Here is an 18,654-nt window from a genome sequence, read left to right as displayed (position 1 = left end):
GATTAAACCTGGCATAGCTATATTCATTAGCCTCACAAATGTACTTCAGGGCATTTTTCAAGCCCATCAGCATTCGTAGGTACTCGTGGTGTTTACCTAAGGCTGAAAATGCCGTCTTCTCATGGTCCTCAGGCTTCAGTAGGACTTAATGGTAGCCTGATGCTAAATCCATCGTTGAAAACAGCGGGCCTTCCCTAGTGCAACTAATAATTCCAAAATCAAAGGAATTGGATAAGCGGAAGCTACAGAAACTGAGTTCAACACTCTATTATCTGTGCACACATGATATTTCTGCTTCCCTGAGGTGCCTGTTTTCTTGGGGACTAATGGAAGAGGAGCGTTCCAATTACTATGAGTAATTATCTCGTCCTCTTAACATTTTATCAATTTGCCTTTGAATCTCCTCCTTTTGAGCTTCAGGTAACCTATATGACATCACATTAATCGGAGGCTGATTTTCTCTAATTCAAATTTCATTTTGCAGTAAGTCCATGTGCGTTAATTTATTGCCCTCTAAATGAAATATGTCATTGTATGCAGCACGTATGGCATACAGCTGCTCCCTGTCTCTAGGGGCTAAGTGATCTGCTCTCAATTGATCTCTTACTCTCTGTTCTCAGGGGTTTCCACTGTCTTTTTGCACCTGTGTTACCTGATTTATTGCCTTCAACTTTTTGTTCAGAGGATTCAACTGATTCAATCTCTTGAATGCTAAATAATGGGCTCTCAAATTTAACTTCAATCTCTCTTGTTTAACATACTCGCTAGTACCTTATGATAGCGAGCGTTTGTTATACAGCTCAAAATGTACATCCCTGGCAGAATTTCTTGCTTATCAATCACACGCTCTGCCCCTTCTTTATTCTTACTTCGACTATAGTCTCTGTTCTGGCTGAGAGACAGACCGTTTGGACTCGAGCACTTTTTCCGTCATGTAATATTGAGCTCTCTTCATATTGGCATAGCCTTCCCTGAAATTTAATATACTATCTTTAAGTATATTTCTCCCTATGATTCCATCACTATCAAGGTGTACATCTTCACCAACTATATGAAAATCAGCATTTGATTCTCCTACTGAGAGTCTTATTCTCCCTCTGGTTCTGACCCTATCTGAATCTACACTTGTTAACTGCAGGGCAGTCTCCTGTACAGTCATCAACTCTCCTGGCACAAACTGCCTTTTTATGAGAGATACTTCGCTTCCAGTATTCAGTAAAAGTTCCACCGTAACCGCTGCTGCCTACCGACCCAGCTATCTAACTTCCGTGGACCGGTCGAAACTTGCAAGAAACTGCCAGGAGCTGAATTAGGGCCTTTTAAACTAGAGAAATGGAGTAAAAAAAGGCATGTACCCCAAACAGATTGATTTGAAAGATAAAACAAAGTTTAATAACATAAACTAGGCAAATAGATTAAAATGTGGACACAGAAGCAAAATAGGGAGATACAAAGGGGAACGGGTACTCACATACGTAGTCCTTGAAGGTGTCGTAATCACAATTGAGTCTTTTGAGTCATAAAATTCAATCTCATGAACTGTTATACAAATGCAACAGAAGCTTAGCGAAAAGTGATACAATTGCAATTTATTTTTTATTTTTTTTATTTATTATTATTATAAAGATTCGATGCCAAGCATTTCTTTCCCGATGGCAAGACGTTAATAACAGGTGAAAGAAACAGCCTTCACACAAAAAGAATACAATCTTTGCATTAGATAAGACAAGGCTTAAGAAATAAACTCATTTTCCAAGAAAAAACCGATCCCAGCAATCTCCATGGAGCTTATGTCCCGCAGAAATCAAACGCCAGAGAAGCAAACCTGGCAGAAAAGGAACAAACAAGGAACACAAGGAGATTAAAGGAGTTGCCATAGTTATGAAAGTAAATAAACATGTCTTAAATGAAATAAATAGAATTAAGACTAAAATCCTGAAAATAGGCAAATAAACAGGCAGATAAGCCGAGAATAATAGTAAGATAAAGTGAATAAACATTAGTAATAAAGCGACATCTGCAAGATACCGAAAAATAACACAGATCCAGCAATCACGCGCGCGCCACACACACACACGCACACACACACATGCACGCGCGCGCACACACACACACACACACACACACCAAATATGCATGGTAGAATAAAAACCCTAAAAGGCAAACATGAAATGCACAGCATTAGCGTTAAGCCATTTTAACAGAACATAAGCTCAAGCCAGACGTCGCAGCCAAAGAGAATAATAAAATGTCTCCAACCAAAATCACAAACAAACTCATCATCCACACAGATCAAATGGATCAGTATTATCTTCCGCCCCTACATAGGGATTAATGCACACCAAGCAGACGTGAAGAAAATGAAAGACATTGAAAAAGTCTTTAGCAAATAGTGAATAATGTACAGAACATGGACCTCTCAGCATACAAGACAAGCATAACTATGGCAAGCCAAGAAATGAAAAATGAGCAATGAGCTAAATACCTGAAAACATGAGGAGTAGAATGCGTAGATTCTATTTAATCATATACATTGACTCAAAATAGAGAGTCATACTGGGCAAATAATGAATCCGTTTAAAATACCGGTTAAAAACAAAACGAATTGTATTATAGCCCAATGCCTCCATCTTTTGAATCCAAGCCATTTTTTTGCCTCTATCTCAGAGAGTAAAAGAATCAAAGAACATTAAGAAAGAAATGCTTCGGCAATCCTTCATAACAAGAGGTGCCATCTGTCTAATAGGGATGAACTACACTTCATGTTTGAGAATATCAAACAGTTAGACTAATCTGTCACATTGATAAAGAACGCGATGTCGGAAGGTACAACGTAAAGGTAACTTAGTGTGGCACAAAATTGAAGTAGATTCTCTTTACCTGACACCCGACTTCTATTCTGGCCATTACAGTGTTTGGGAAATTATTATGGGATACTGTTATCCTACCCATTTCTCGCATACTCGGTCCCATTGAAGATCTTCTTTCTAAGATCTCTACATAACCATCATGATTTACACTTTCTTGTAAGAGATCTCTCCCTATCAAACCATCCACTGACAGTCGAAATTCGTCCCCTACAACATAAAATTCGGGAGAAGAGTTTCATTTATTCAGGGCGACACTTCCCTTAGTGCGTGAGGTTCGTCTTCTTACCCCATACAATTCTATGGTTGGTTTGCGATAATTTATGTCTCCCTTTTGCACAGTCTTTTCTTGTAAGAGGCTCACATCGGTCCCCGTGTCCACAAGAAAACGGTAAGGCCTTCTCCGCCCTTTGGCATATACCTCTATGGATCCGGTCTGGTCATGTTCCCTTTGGGACTGCTCCAAATTACTCGCTAACTGAATGCTCTCATGATCACTCTTATTATCACTCCTATTATGCTTATTATGAGCATTACCATCACACTGTGGTAGGGTGCGTGACTTTCCTTTCACTTCATTGGCTTCACTCCTCCACGGGCCTCCTAATTCTTGGGACACGCTCTTTAGCCCGATTTGGCAGTCCCTTTTTTGTTTAACTCTTTATCACTTGGTTTGCTTCCCCTCTGTTCTACTTGTTTAGATGTTTATGAAGACGTTACCCTAATAGTTACTCTGTGTATTAAGAGAAGCATTTTCTGTCTTATTGAACCAGAAGGTTCGTTGCAAGTAACCTTTGCGACCGCAGGTAAAACACTTCCTTTCGCCTGCTTGTCTTTGCTACTCCCAGCACTCGGACTGTTTGTGTCCCATCTAATTATAGCAGCGGATTATGGCACAAACCTTAACTTCGTGTAACCCATCTTTTACTTTATCTCTGTGTTTAATCCTACACTCTTTCTCCATATGACCCGTCCTATTACAATGTCTGCACAATGGGGGCTTCTTTTTGCGGGTTTTTGAAACCTTACACTCATATTATGTGTCCTTCCTGGTTACAATTATAGCAGATCACTCGCACTTTAGCCCTTCCATAAATTTTTTGGCTACTAGGCCTAGGTGGCTGCGACACCTGGGGTCTCGGCTTTGGCCGGAACTCTGTCAGTCGGCTCACTTGACCTATCATTTGTTGTTTAGCCCTACTGGCTATTATAGCTGTCTCTTTCTCGCGTGCAATATCTATAGCCTGCTCAAGAGTTTGTGCGTTTTGGCTTTTAATTAAACTTTGAATTTGCTCATAGCGCAAACCCTGTTCGAAACTAGCTTTCACGAGCTTTCGGATTAAGCGTGCCTTGTGCTCGTTGGCTACGGGTGTTTCTCCCTGCACCGTAGTGTTTCACGACTCCGTTCCCATCTGGTCTATTCTATGCGCCCACTAAGCTACCGATTCGCCTACATCTTGCCTAGCAGCAAACAATTGACTAGCATAAAAATCTACAGAATTTTTCGAAGGCGACTTTTATCTACTCCCAAGTACGCACATCAATTTGCATCAACAATTTACTACGAGCTTCCTTATTAATTTTAGTCAAAATTAGTTTGTAAAACAAATCATAATTACCTGGTCTAACCAGCTCTAATGCAGTCTCCACATTCTTACAAAATTTGCACAGTCTGGCAGCTTGCGTACCATCAAATTCAGTACCCATCAATCTAAGAGGCACTGTTACAGATAAATAAGGACTTTCATGCACTAATCCTATGTGCTCCTCAACATTACTGGGATCTGGGCTGTTAGATCTAGTAGACCATTCCATAATGAGCTGTTCAACTCACCCTACTTGATGACCGCCGGACTCTGGAACTGGGTTTAACTCCGCTATTCCTTATTCCAGTGCTGCTGAGTGACTCTGAAACTCTCCTTCCTTTCCTACGCCAGTGAGGAATTCTCGATTCACGATTCGTTGCTCTATAACACAATCCAAAATAATTATCAGTTAACTTAAAATAGCGGATCACCAAGTATCGTACTTCGGCGATCGCAAAATAAGTAACACAGAATAATACTAAAGCAAATACACCTCACAATCTAACACCAATGATTTTAAGTCCACCTGTCGTGATCCTAAGTACTGGATAGGTTGGAGACATGGGTTCAGTTTTTTTTAGGAGCTTACACGAAGCAATGACAATGCTACACTTCCCATTCACTAACAACTCCCATCACCTGTATTACTTAAAAACATCTGTACATTATTACAAGTATTTTATAAATATGTACAAACTTAGTCTGAGATAGGTTTTTCTCAAGTCCTTGTCCTCTCAAATTCTCTCTACACGCGTTGCTTTACAAATGCCAAAAGAATTTAGAATCTTGGTGAATGCTTAGCTTGTGTTCAAGAGTCGTCTGTCTTCTCCTTCTTCTGTCTTCTCTCTTGATTCTTCTCTCTGAGATGCTGTGATGACTAGTTGAAGTGGAAATGCAGATCCAGAAACTCGAACTCGGCACGTTCATATACCGTCATCAGTCAACTCTGATTAATTTCTCTTCACTACTGGTTGCAGGTTAATTATGCGTTGCTGATTATAATGGCATGCTACCATTACTTGAGTCTTTCTAGCAGTTGGGTCGGTGCTCTCTTTCGATCTCTGTGGCTTGCTGCCACAGTTCGTAACTCATGGTAGCTGGATCAGTTCTCTCTAGACTCTCCCTGTGCCATACTGCCACAACACGTGTTACACAGTAACTGGACATATTCTCCCCGACTCTCCCAAAATTTGCTTATATGCTTAGTTCGTGCTTTCTCAAATATCATCCCCTACTACCACAGAGTTCTTTTGTGTCTCAGTCTGATTGGCTCACGTGTTCCTCCCACTAAACTAATGGGGAGTGTTGTGGAACACTAGAACAAAGTATTTCTAATGTGTTAAAATCACTGTGTTGGCCTGTGTGATATTGCTTTCCACTCATTTCTCGAACTACCGTCAGGCTTTCTATTGTGTTTCTGTTTCAACATTGGCGCCATGCTGTCGGATATTTCACAATGTTGCACACACAGTGGCCTCACTTCCACTAAACTTCGCTTTCTGTTAAAATTGTATTGAATTATATGCCTTGAATATTTTGAATTTCCAGTCAAATAAAATTATCACTCAATTATTCAAAGCACTGTCACTTCTTTCCACTGTTATACATTCACTTAAGTTCTAGACCATTGCTTCCAATCTTCTCAATCTTGGAGGTCGCGGATTTGAGACTCAATCCTGTCCGTTTGCCTGGCACAGATATGAGAGGGCATGTCACAATACGTGGTTGTGACACGATTATTCTATTATTTCTCCCAATTTTAGCTTGTTTTTTGGTGAACATTTGTTCTCAAATTCCGCCATTTCAGCTTTGTACGCCAATGGCTGGAAGTTCTTTACTCATTGGCCACTTTCAAATGAAATATAAAGGTTTATTAATATGAGAAATGTGCACGAATGTGCAATGTCTGTTGAAACCTGTATATCACGACACATATATCTATTGTCAATTTCTCGTTCTCACGTGCTATGTTCGTGTCCGTTCACATAATTTTAGTCGATTCTAGAGAGTGTTCGCTAAATCTGGAGTCTATTTTTAGTAATTTAGTGGCAGAATTTCAAAGATAGCGAATAGTGACTTTCTAAGGATTTTAGGAGCCATTTGGAGACAATTCTGGTGAATTTTAATTTATTACTTGATAAAAATAGCATTTCGCTTTGCATAGGCACGTGATGCAATATACGGTATTAATCTATGCATTTGCTAAGTAATGGCATCTAAGTGCATGACTGATTCACACATGTGGAACAGGAGTTCATACTATCTTCGGAAGGCTTATCAGAGACCTATCATCTCACTCACATACGTGCTGTGAGGGAATAGAGATGTGTAATTTTTAGCCTTGTAGCCTCATACAGCAACAGTTGGGTTTTGATAAGTCTTACAATATATACCATAGTACTCCTGTATTGTGCAAGATATGTAGAATAAGCAGTTTTGACCAGTATCTCCTGATTTTCATATCAAAATCTGATATGTGGTTTTGTGAAGTTGGCAGTTATGCTTTTTGTGGATGATGTTATAATGTAGGGGTAATAAATAAGTTAAAAGATCGTAAGCACCGCAAAAAGACCTCTACAATGTTGTGAGATGGACAGCAAGCAGTGGTATGATGATAAACGGTGTTAAAAAAGTCAGGTTGTGAGTTTCACTAAAAAGAAAAGTCCTCTTGGGTTTAATTACTGTGTTTTGCTGGGGTGAAATTTCCATATGGGGATCATTGTAAGTACCTAGGTGTTAATATAAAGAATGAGCTTCATTGGTGTAATCACATAAACAATATTGTAAATAAAGGGTGAAGATCTCTGCACATTGTTATGAGCAGAGGTCCGGATTTTGTTGACCTAAAAATGCTAAAAAATGACCTTAAAATGATCAAATAATGTCCTAAAACAAACAAAACATGACCTAAAAATCCCAAGTATTTATTGTTTGAAACTAAATTATATACATTTCTAGATATGAACAATATTGATGATTGATATTTTCTCTAATTTTTACATAGCAATATGTTGGTTCTTTGTTTTGGCATTCTGGTTTTCCTTAGAAACAAAATGTACCCATACGAAGATCTTCTGACACCAGGTACTCCGTAAAGAGAAATGATCTGAAAAGGAAAACAACGTTCCTATAATCGTAATCGCCGTCGGTTGCATATTTAACTGTAAAGCTATATATAATGCCATATTATGTAGGTTTTAATATTTATCTCAGACCGTGTTGCAGTAGATAACTGACCATCCATGGATTCTTGAAGGAAAAAGAACATTGATTGTCGGCCAAAACGTTCTTGTACATCGAAAAGCTCCTTTTGATGTCCACAGATGCGAGAGGTGCGTACTTGAAGTGCGCTAAATCATTTGGTGACATCTCTTCTTCAATATCCACTACACTGAAATTTGTCCCAGTGAGTATCCGGATGACTGAGCACAAAACCTTATATCTTATGTTTTTATAAAGAACAGATTTTAATTTCCTAAATACCGGCTCGCCAACTTCACCACGCACATTTTCCAAAGCTTCGTACGTTGCTCTCACCAAAGCTTTCGCATGTTCGATTGTCACACCTCTCTTCTGAAGTCGTGTAATAGCTGACGGCACAGAACTAAAATTTGCCTTAATATATGCCAACTTACCCTGCACATCGTCAGCTGGAAACATCTCTTGGGCGATTTCGATAGCCCTGGCGTCTTGGGCTTCTAGGGAGTTTATCACTAGCTTCACTGCTAAAAAGTTGTCGATGTAGTACTCGCACGCATTGATCCACGTACCCCAATGTGTGACTACAGGCTGCGGAGGTAGTGGGATATCGGGAGCTAGTGACTTAAACAGTTTCCTGCGCAATGGGGCCTTGGTAAATACCTTTTTTTACCAGCGACACAAGTCTAACAATGTCAGGAAAATTCTCCCTCGCGTCTTTTGCCACTCTGTGGAAAGCATGAGCTCGACAAGTTACGTGCACTGTTGTTGAATGAAAAGCTTTTAGCTTTACCAGCTTTAACTGCGTAAGGCGTGGCATTGGTCACGAAAAGTGAAACATCATCGTACCTCACACCGTCAGGCCACAGCAGACCCATGGTCCTGTAAAACATTTGACATATTGTAGAATGATTGACAGATTCTAGGATTTCAGAAGTTAGCAAAAATATTTCTCTGGGATTATCTATTTCCAGGGTTCCTACAATTACATTAGCTACGCAATGACCTTCAACATCGGTAGTTTCATCCACTGAGACAAAATTCTTTCCGCTTGTTCTTTCCCGTATTCTTCGAAGTTTTTTTTTCACAGCAGAGCGGTACTGTATGTAATTTTTCCTTAGCGTAGATTCGTCCGGAATGGAATGACCTGTATACCGTGCTAGGAATTGCCTTAATTCAGGAATACAGTTGAACCTGCTTTGTACGTAACTCTGTTCTACGTAATTCGTATTTGTACGTAATTTCCTTTAGGACCCGGTAAATTATAATTTGAAAGCATGTTAATTAAACCTTATTTATACGTAATCCATTTATACGTAATTCGCTGTTATACATATTAAGTGTCAGTGAAATATTCCTGAGTTTTGCATAATTATAATGAGCACGTGCTTTTTAAAAGAAACTACTGTATTTACAAAGTTTCCTCCTTGTCGGCATAGGCGAAAGTAGAGCGGTCGGGTTTCGGTACTGAAAACAGAACACAAAGAGTTTCGCAGAGTGACATTGTTGACCCTTACTTACTGGCGGCTCAACAAAGGCCAAACGAGTGAGTCCCCTTCGCTCCTCCTCTACAAGTAAAGTGGGCGGTTTCAGTGCAGAAACAAAAGAAAATATAGTAAATATGTTTGAATATGAGAATTTCTTTCGTAGGAACAACGGAGAAGTAAAATGTCCACGGTGCCGGTATCTGGTGATTACTGTTGAACAGTAGTTTTGTCATTCACTTGGTTTTGATTTTAATTTTTTTTTGCTAGGGGCTTTACGTCGCACCGACATAGATAGGTCTTATGGCAACGATGGGATAGGAAAGACCTGGAAGTTGGAAGGAAGCGGCCGTGGCCTTAATTAAGGTACAGCCCCAGCATTTGCCTGGTGTGAAAATGGGAAACCACGGAAAACCATCTTCAGGGCTGCCAATAGTGGGATTCGAACCTACTATCTCCCGGATGCAAGCTCACAGCCGCGCGCCTCTACGCGCATGGCCAACTCGCCCGGTTTGGTTTTGATTAGCCTTAGAAAACAGAAAAGTGAAAAGTTATACCCTAGATTAAAATGTAAAATATATAGGAGAAGTGGACGTTAATCCACACAAAACAAAAACTGAAATTGCTTCAGACTTAGGGATTGTTTATACCATGCTATGTACAGTCATCAGTAAAGAAATGTTATTTTGGATGAGTTCTTAAAACGGGGTTCAAAATCAGCAAAGCGCAGCCGTCAGCAAGAAGAAGGGACGTCGATTTGGAGAAAGCACTTTTCACATGGTTCCAGCAAAAGCGGGCTGCAGCTCTACCAATTAGTGGAGACATGCTGAAGGCAAAGGCAATAGATTTAGCTAAAATGTTGAGTATCACTGCTGATATCAAGGCTTCATCAGGATGGATGCAAGGATTTAATGATCATCATGGAATCACAGGGAGAACAATTTGTGGTGACTCAAAAGCTGTGGACAACGTCATGGTGCAACACCTGAAAGAAGAGGTTCTGCCGGGTTTCTTAAGCGATTATCAGCCTCCAAACCTCTACAATTGTAATGAGACCAGCCTATTCTACAATCCTCTTCCTAATAAAACATTAGCTGAAAAAGGTGACTCATGGCATGGAGGGAAGAAAAGTAAAATTTGTGTAACAGTACTTCTCACCACCAGTGCAGATGAATTTGACAAACTTCCTCCTCTTGTGATAGGAAAATCGAAGAATCCGAGGTGTTTTAAGAGTGCTAAAACAAAACCTGCGGAATATGAATCCAACAGAAATACTTGAATGACTATGCTTCTAATGGAACAGTGGTTAAAAAAACTCAACATTAAAATGAAAAAGAAACAGAAGAATCTCCTCCTTCTTATGGATCAATTTGCAGCACATCCACCTCAAATCCTGGGCAATGTCCGAGTGGAATTTTTCCCTCCTAACTGTGCTAGTGTTCTACAACGACTTGATTTGGGCATCATTGCAAATTTCCAAGCGTGTTATAGAAAAATGCTGGTTCAACATTTAATAACACTGAGTGATGCAGGAAATTAATCTCTCCATTAATTTGCTACAAGCCATGGACTTTATTTCGGCTGCCTGGAAGCAGATGTCATCCTCCACAATCAGAACTGTTTCCGCAAAGCTGGTGTCTTACTAAAAGAGGCTGCCTCTAATCCTGATTATGGGGACAAAGTTTTGTCTGGCAATGAGCTGACGTTACCGGAGGGTGTGGAATTCGATACATTTGTGCATTTCGATGATGATCTGGCTGTATGTGGAGAACTACCGGATAAAGAGATTATTGCTGATGTATGCCAACAACGAGGTGGTGATGGACCAGCTACAAGCGATAGGGACACTGGAGATGGAGATAACGACTTGAATCTTGAAATACCTGAACTGAGTGAAGTGTTAAGTGCAGTTGATGTGTGTAACTAATGCGTTACATTAGTGCGAAAAGTTGAATTCATTACTAACTTTGCGAAAGAAGGTCTCTTAATGCAAGAAAAGTGAAACAAGCCAAACTATCTGAATCAAGTTCAGAATAATATTTTCTGTCTTAATGTATTTATTATTTGCAAGAATTTACACATCTAGGCCTATTCCATTGATTTTTCAGTGAATATGTGATGTATTGCCTAAGTCTGATTTCTAAGTGATTCTAAGTAATTTTTCCTCTTCCCCTTGATATATGTATAAGTCAGGTACTTTTCTTTCTGCTTATATTCTGAATACCGTTTGTCTATGATGCATCAATTAAAAGATGACATGTCATTGAAATCCGGCCCTGGTTATGAGGGTATTTAGGGGTTGTAGTAAGTATGTAAAGGAGAGGGCATATAAGTTCCACTGTATGGGACCCTCACCAGGATGTTTGTCGCGACTGACGTGCTGTTGAACAGTGAATCATTTTTCAGAGACGATTTGTCTCAAATGACCTGCCTTGAATGGTTTTATCTTTGGCATTTTAACACGCACTCGAAATGGTTACGCACAACAGACATCTACAAACTGTACGACTAAAACTGACCTGATAGGAACAAGGAAATAGAGTACATTGGCAGAAAAACCTCACTGCTGACCTCACACTGTGAACACACTTCCCTAGTGAACTGATAAAGGCTTAGCCCTCATCTGAAGGTCACCCTAGAATAGCTTAGCTCTCACCTTCTGTTAAGACAGAAAGGTGAGGGACGTACAAAGCTATGTACTCAGCTCACAACTGAGTGCAGAAACTTTCGAAGATGAACCTTCACGTAAATCTTCAAGTATGTCAAGATATAGGAACTGGTAAAGTAAATATGTAAATATGTGATGTATTGCCTAAGTCTGATTTCTAAGTAATTTTTCCTCTTCCCCTTGATATACGTATAAGTCAGGTTTGACTGTAGTTAATGAAGAGGAATATTTGCTGTGACAAAAACTTCACACAGTACGTTAAAAAAGACTGAGGTTGTACCTTTGCTTGATGATGCGTTTTGCATGAGTAACTGTTGAGTACTTTTCTTTCTGCTTATATTCTGAATATCGTTTGTCTATGACGCATCAATTAAAAGATGACATGTCATTGAAATCCGGCCCTGGTTATGAGGGTATTTAGGGGTTGTAGTAAGTATGTAAAGGAGAGGGCATATAAGTTCCACTGTATGGGACCCTCACCAGGATGTTTGTCGCGACTGACGTGCTGTTGAACAGTGAATCATTTTTCAGAGACGATTTGTCTCAAATGACCTGCCTTGAATGGTTTTACCTTTGGCATTTTAACACGCACTCAAAATGGTTACACGCAACAGACATCTACAAACTGTACAACCAAAACTGACCTGAAGGAACAAGGAAATAGAGTACATTGGCAGAAATACCTCACTGCTGACCTCACACTGTGAACACACTTCCCTAGTGAACTGATAAAGGCTTAGCCCTCATCTGAAGGTCACCCAAGAATAGCTTAGCTCTCACCTCCTGTTAAGACAGAAAGGTGAGGGACGTACAAAGCTATGTACTCAGCTCACAACTGAGTGCAGAAACTTTCGAAGATGAACCATCACGTAAATCTTCAAGTATGTCAAGATATAGGAACTGGTTGGTTGATGACATAAAACGTGAATTCTTATTTAAAAATAACCAATAAGAAAAATAATTAAAAATGACAAAATAATGATACAAAAAGCAAAAATGACCTAAAAATCAAATACTTCAAAAAAAAATGAAAAAAATGACTTAATAAATACGCATTTCTGTAATCTGGGGGCCATGAACAGGATTTGCACATAACTTAGCAACTTCTATGACGCATCAATTAAAAGATGACAGGTCATTGAAATCTGGGCCCTGGTTATGAGGGTATTTAGGGGTTGTAGTAAGGATGTAATGGAGAGGACATATAAGTTCCACTGTATGGGACCCTCACCAGGATTACTTGATTCGAGAATTGGAAAAAAGTCCGCTCGAATTGTTCTGGGTGATTTCCGACAAAAGAGAAGTGTTACAAAAATGTTGCAAAGTTTTGGCTTTGATGACTGGGAAGAAAGGAGACGAGCTGCTCATCTGAGTGATATGTTTCGACCTGTCGGTGGACAGATGGCGTGGAGAGACATCAGTAGACGAATAAGTTTGAGTGGTGTTTTTAAAAGTAGGAAAGATCACAGTATGAAGATAAAGTTGGAATTGAAGAGGACAAATTGGGGCAAGTGTTCATTTATAAGACGGGGAGTTAAGGATTGGAATAACTTACCAAGGGAGATGTTCAATAAATTTCCAATTTCTTTGCAATCATTTAAGAAAAGGCTAGGAAAACAACAGATACGGAATCTGCCATCTGGATGACTGTCCTAAATGCAGATCATTGTTGATTGATTGATTGATTGATTGATTGATTGATTGATTGATTGATTGATTGATTGATTGATTGATTGATTGATTGATTGATTGATTAATTTTACACACACCAGGGAGTCCTGGCCGTTTGGAATTACCTGCAGACACCTATAATCCTGACTTTCTTCACTGAGTCTAATCACCTCATACAGCTGGTGTGTGTAGACCGCTGGATCTGAACACACGTCTATGGGCCACTCAACACACGGTGACTGACTGTTCCTTGGTTCAAATCCAGAGACAGTCCAGTAATTCACACAGTCACATTGAGTGTACAACTGTATTCAACAGTAGGACGATACAACAGTGCATATTAAGACATGTCCAATTACCCTCACACTCACGATAGTGGCTTCCCTCGCTGACTCACGGGGCGATCCTCAGTCCACAAAAATACCCACACACACAGTACTCTCATGTAGTACAGTCTTCCATTCTGTGTGCCTGTCTCCAATGGAGCTAGTCTTTGGACACCGATATCAACAACAGCTCCTCATTCAGAATTCGGTGGGACAGTAACAACAGTTCACACCTCTGTCACCCTCAGTCCAGCCACCGAACACCAACACACTGAGTGTCACACTGACTTCACCACGGAGTCCAACACTGACTTCGAGTCTAGTACCAACTCTTACTCCACCGTGAAGCCCAAAACTGTCCGTGGCTAGCCTTTCTTTTCATAGCTCGGGCGATGGGAACCAGAACATTCGCAAGGTGGGTAGAGGTGGAATATTCCCGTTGAATCTCCAAGAAACTCGCAGGTAAGCAAGCCGACGAGAGCAATAGACGAAAATATCAGCCATGCCCTCCAGGCCAGCTGGAAGTGCCCTGTCAGCTGATTCACTAGTCCCTTCCAGGAAGTACCGAAAGCAGCTACCACAGGCCTGGCATGCAACATATTATGGTTTAATAATATATTTTCATTTGTCATATGGTATTAAAATATGGGTAGGCACAGCACATAGTCACATGGACAGGTTATTCAAATTACAATCAAATAAATAAATAAATAAATAAATAAATAAATAAATAAATAAATAAATCAATACTGATCTACATTTAGTGCAGTCGCCCAGGTGGCAGATTCCCTACTTGTTGTTTTCGTATTTTTTAAATGATCTCAAAGAAATTGGAAATTTATTGATCATCTCCCTTGGTAAGTTATTCCAGTCCCTAACTCCCCTTCCTATAAACAAATATTTGCCCCAATTTGGCCTCTTGAATTCCAACTTAATCTTCATATTGTGATCTATCCTACACCACTCAAACTTATTTGTCTACTAATGTCATTCCACGCCATCTCTCCGCTGACAGCTTGGAACATACCACTTAATACCAATGTAGTGGGAATCAACCTCTTTATCAACACACCACTTAGTCGAGCAGCTCGTCTTCTTTCTCCCAAGTCTTCCCAGCCCAAACTTTGCAACATTTTTGTAACGCTACTCTTTTGTCAGAAATCACCCAGAACAAATCGAGCTGCCTTTCTTTGATTTTTTTTTCCAGTTCTAGAATCAAGTAATCCTGGTGGGGGTCCCTTGGAGCCATACTCTAGTTGGGGTTTTATCAGAGACTTATATGCCCTCTCCTTTTACATCCTTACTACAACCATCTGTACCTTTTATTTACAACTAACCAGGCGAGTTGGCCATGCGTTCAGGGCGCGCAGCTGTGAGCTTGCATCCGGGAGATAGTGGGTTCAAATTCCACTGTCGGCAACCCTGAAGATGATTTTCCATGGTTTCCCATTTTCATGCTGGGGCTGTACCTTAATTAAAGCCACAGCCACTTCCTTCCAACTCCTAGGCTTTTCCTAACCTATCGTCGCCATAAGACCTATCTGTGTCGCGACTTAAAGCCACTGGCAAAAAAAAAATATTTACAATCGTATTTATGTGACTTTTCCTATTTGTGAAACTCTCAACCTGACTTTTAACCCCGTTATTTATCATACCATTGCCTGCTGTCTATATGACAATATTATCGAGGTCATTTTGCAGTGGCTCACAATCTTGTAACTTATTTATTACTTTATACAGAATAACATCATCCACAAAAAGCCTTATATCTAAATCCACTTCTTTACTCATAATATTTATATATAAGAAAACATGAAGGTCCAATAATACTGCCTTGTGGAATTCCCCTCTTAATTATTACAGGATCAGATAAAGCTTTGCCTACTCTAATTCTCTGAGATATATTTTCTAGAAATACAGCCACCCATTCAGTCACTCTTTTGTCTAGTCCAGTTGCGCTCATTTTTGCCAGTAGTCTCCCATGATCCACCCTGTCAAGTGCTTTAGAAAGGTCAGTCGCGATACAGTGCATTTGATCTCCTGAATCCAAGATATCTTCTATATCACTGGAATCCTGCAGAAAATTGTAAGATCCGTATTTGGAATGAGACAGAGAGTATCATATAGGCTTGCTTTTTAACAAAACAATATTTTAGCCTTACACTGTATGGTTTGTATTATTTAAAGTTATCTTACTGGTAAGGTATAACACACAAAAGGTGGTAACCAACCTAACATACATAAGTACGAAACCAGAGGACAAGACAACTATTTTAGAGTAAGGTAAACAATTTTCTGGACAGGATCCTTTCAAAAAGGGAGTAATATTTTTCAATAAACTCCCACAGGAAATTAAACTGCTGTCATATTCCATATTCAAGAAAATATTTAAAAAATGAGCAAACAAACTATTATATTCTCTAATTGAATTATGATGATTTTCAAATATACCTTGTACAGTAGATGTAAACATATGATGTTTTTTACTTTGTACATCTGTGTATTATTAAATTTTAAATTAGACACAAACATTTGTAATATAGAGCTGTTTTTTGTGTTTGTTGAAGAGTTAATTTTACATTGTTACATGGAAATTCTTTTTCATTTCAAAAATAAAATGTATGTGTACTTCAAATTATGAAGATTTCAGAGTATGATGTATGTAGCTATATGTTATCCTAGTTCACGTATGAGCTGTACCAGAGGTTCTCAGACTATTATGATATTGTACCCCTCACTCATGTCTAAACGTTCTGTGTACCCCTACAAAAGAATCCCTAAATGATAGGTTTAAAAAATATGAATGCCAGACTGAGTGGCTCAGACGGTTGAGGCCCTGGCCTTCTGACCCCAACTTGGCAGGTTCGATCCTGGTTCAGTCCAGTGGTAAGGTGCTCAGATACATCAGCCTCGTGTTGGTAGATTTGCTGGCATGTAAAAGAACTTCCATGGGACTCATTTCTGGCACCCCGGCGTCTCCGAAAACCGTAAATGCCATTAGTGGAACGTAAAGCCAGTAACATATTATTAAAAGCGTGAATACTTGGCTAATTATTAATGCATTTTTAATTGATTATAAACCATTTTTAAATACACATCATAAATAAGACAAGATTGTGAAATGAAATACATTTTTAATACACATCACAAGAAATTTAAGAGTTTTTGTCTGTATCAAGTATAATACAATGATATTAAAGTAACACAGGATGCCCAGTTTGTATGAATGCTAGATTTTAGCCTCAATATCAAATTAATAAAATAAAAACTATAAAGTGCGGAGGAAAAATTCTTGATCTTAATTCTGGAATTCAGACATTGCGAACCATCAAAATTTCAATGGGATAGGAGTGCCTGTGTGGCGTGACCCAGTTTTCTGGTGTGTCGTAGTCCAGGTGAAACTTTCACGTCAAGCGTGTCTCTATATTTAACTTCCTTCGTATTTGTTTCCATATTTCAATATTTCTTAGGATGCTCGCGTACCCACTAAAAGTCTCAGGCGTTACCCCTAGGTGTTCGCGTACCACAGTCTGAGAACCACTGATCTATACTGTATCCTTAAGCATAGGGTAAAATTCAGGTGAAGGAAATAAATTTGAATTTGAATCAGGTTATGAAATCGCAATGAAATTGTGCTGTGTTATTAATAGGATCTTATACGTACTGCTGGTGTAATAGCAGCTGTGATTGATGAAGACCTGGGACTGTTTGCTGACACTTCAGATTCGGACTCGGATCCTGTACGTGATCCTGAGCTTAGGAACGACTTTTGGATTTGTGTCCAGTGCAAAAACAAGAACAATAATCCTCTTTTCCGATTCTGTGAGAAATGCTGGCGGGTAAGTTTAATTTTGATCTCAAATAACACCAGTGCTGCCCTTCAGATTTGTATATCAGATGATTCTATAGTTAACTGCTAGAGAAAAAAATGCAGGTCTTTTAACTGAAAAAGAAGTCCATCATCCTTCACAGTTGAGTTCATCAGATTGGTAACTAATGCACCTACATATTTGAATGTAAATGTGGTTGTTCTTGTTGGCCTTTTTTTTTTTCCTTTTTTTTTTCCTTTTTTTTTTTTTTCCCCTATTGCTTCCCCTTCTGGTGTTGACCTACCGTTGTGTTTGTTCTATTATGTGTCCCTATGCATGTTCCTGTCCTATATAGACAGAGATTCAAATTCCATGAACCTACTACGCTGGCGTAGCAGGAAGAGAGGTGATACTCCCACATGGCGCATCCCAGGTGGCGGATAGAGGGGTGGGGGTCCTAGCCGGCTTGCCGGCGGACTTGAGCGAAAGAAAATCGCTCTCGCGGACCAGACACACAACCCCCTGTGGGTGGGGGATACATACGATGAATACATCCACAGTATCCCCTGCCTGTCGTAAGAGACGACTAAAATCGTAAGTCTTGTCTTTGTTGATTTACATTGACATGTTAACTGAAATGGTACATGTTTCGCCTTGTATATAGGCATCATCAGCCATTGCCTTAACCTTGAAATAAAATCAGGCACCTGATTTACATATAAATAAAATAAAACTAATTTTTTTAAAGCCTTGGAGAGACTTGAACTAAAATTAACATATAGTAAAAGACTTGTACAATGTTGGTTTTAAAGATATTGCAATGAGTGAGGAAAGTATTTGCAATATTGACATTAGAAGGCTACTATTATAATTAAAATGAACAAAGCAACAGTCTTAAAAACAAGTGGTAAGATTGCTACAAAATTATGTTGACCGACCAGCGGTTACAATTGGACAAAGACGAAAATGACGATTAAAATCGTATTATTCAAAAAATAACGTTGAATAAAATAATGTCGAAGGATAGTCAAGTGACCTGTAATGA

The 18,654-nt window shown here is 39.3% G+C and overlaps 1 protein-coding gene across 1 annotated transcript in view; it reads left to right on the top strand.

Moving 5' to 3' along the window:
• LOC136865997 (E3 ubiquitin-protein ligase Mdm2) overlaps positions 1–18,654 on the top strand; it is a 279,039-nt gene that overhangs the window by 202,932 nt on the left and 57,453 nt on the right. Inside the window, exon 7 of the mRNA XM_067142603.2 lies at positions 17,451–17,639. Coding sequence (XP_066998704.2) covers positions 17,451–17,639 — 189 coding nt within the window. The remainder of the gene's footprint in view (positions 1–17,450; positions 17,640–18,654) is intronic.

This window comes from Anabrus simplex, chromosome 3, assembly GCF_040414725.1.
Source record: "Anabrus simplex isolate iqAnaSimp1 chromosome 3, ASM4041472v1, whole genome shotgun sequence".
NCBI lineage: Eukaryota > Metazoa > Arthropoda > Insecta > Orthoptera > Tettigoniidae > Anabrus > Anabrus simplex.
Note: the sequence above shows the minus strand (reverse complement) of the source record. Positions and strands in the feature narration are given on the sequence as shown.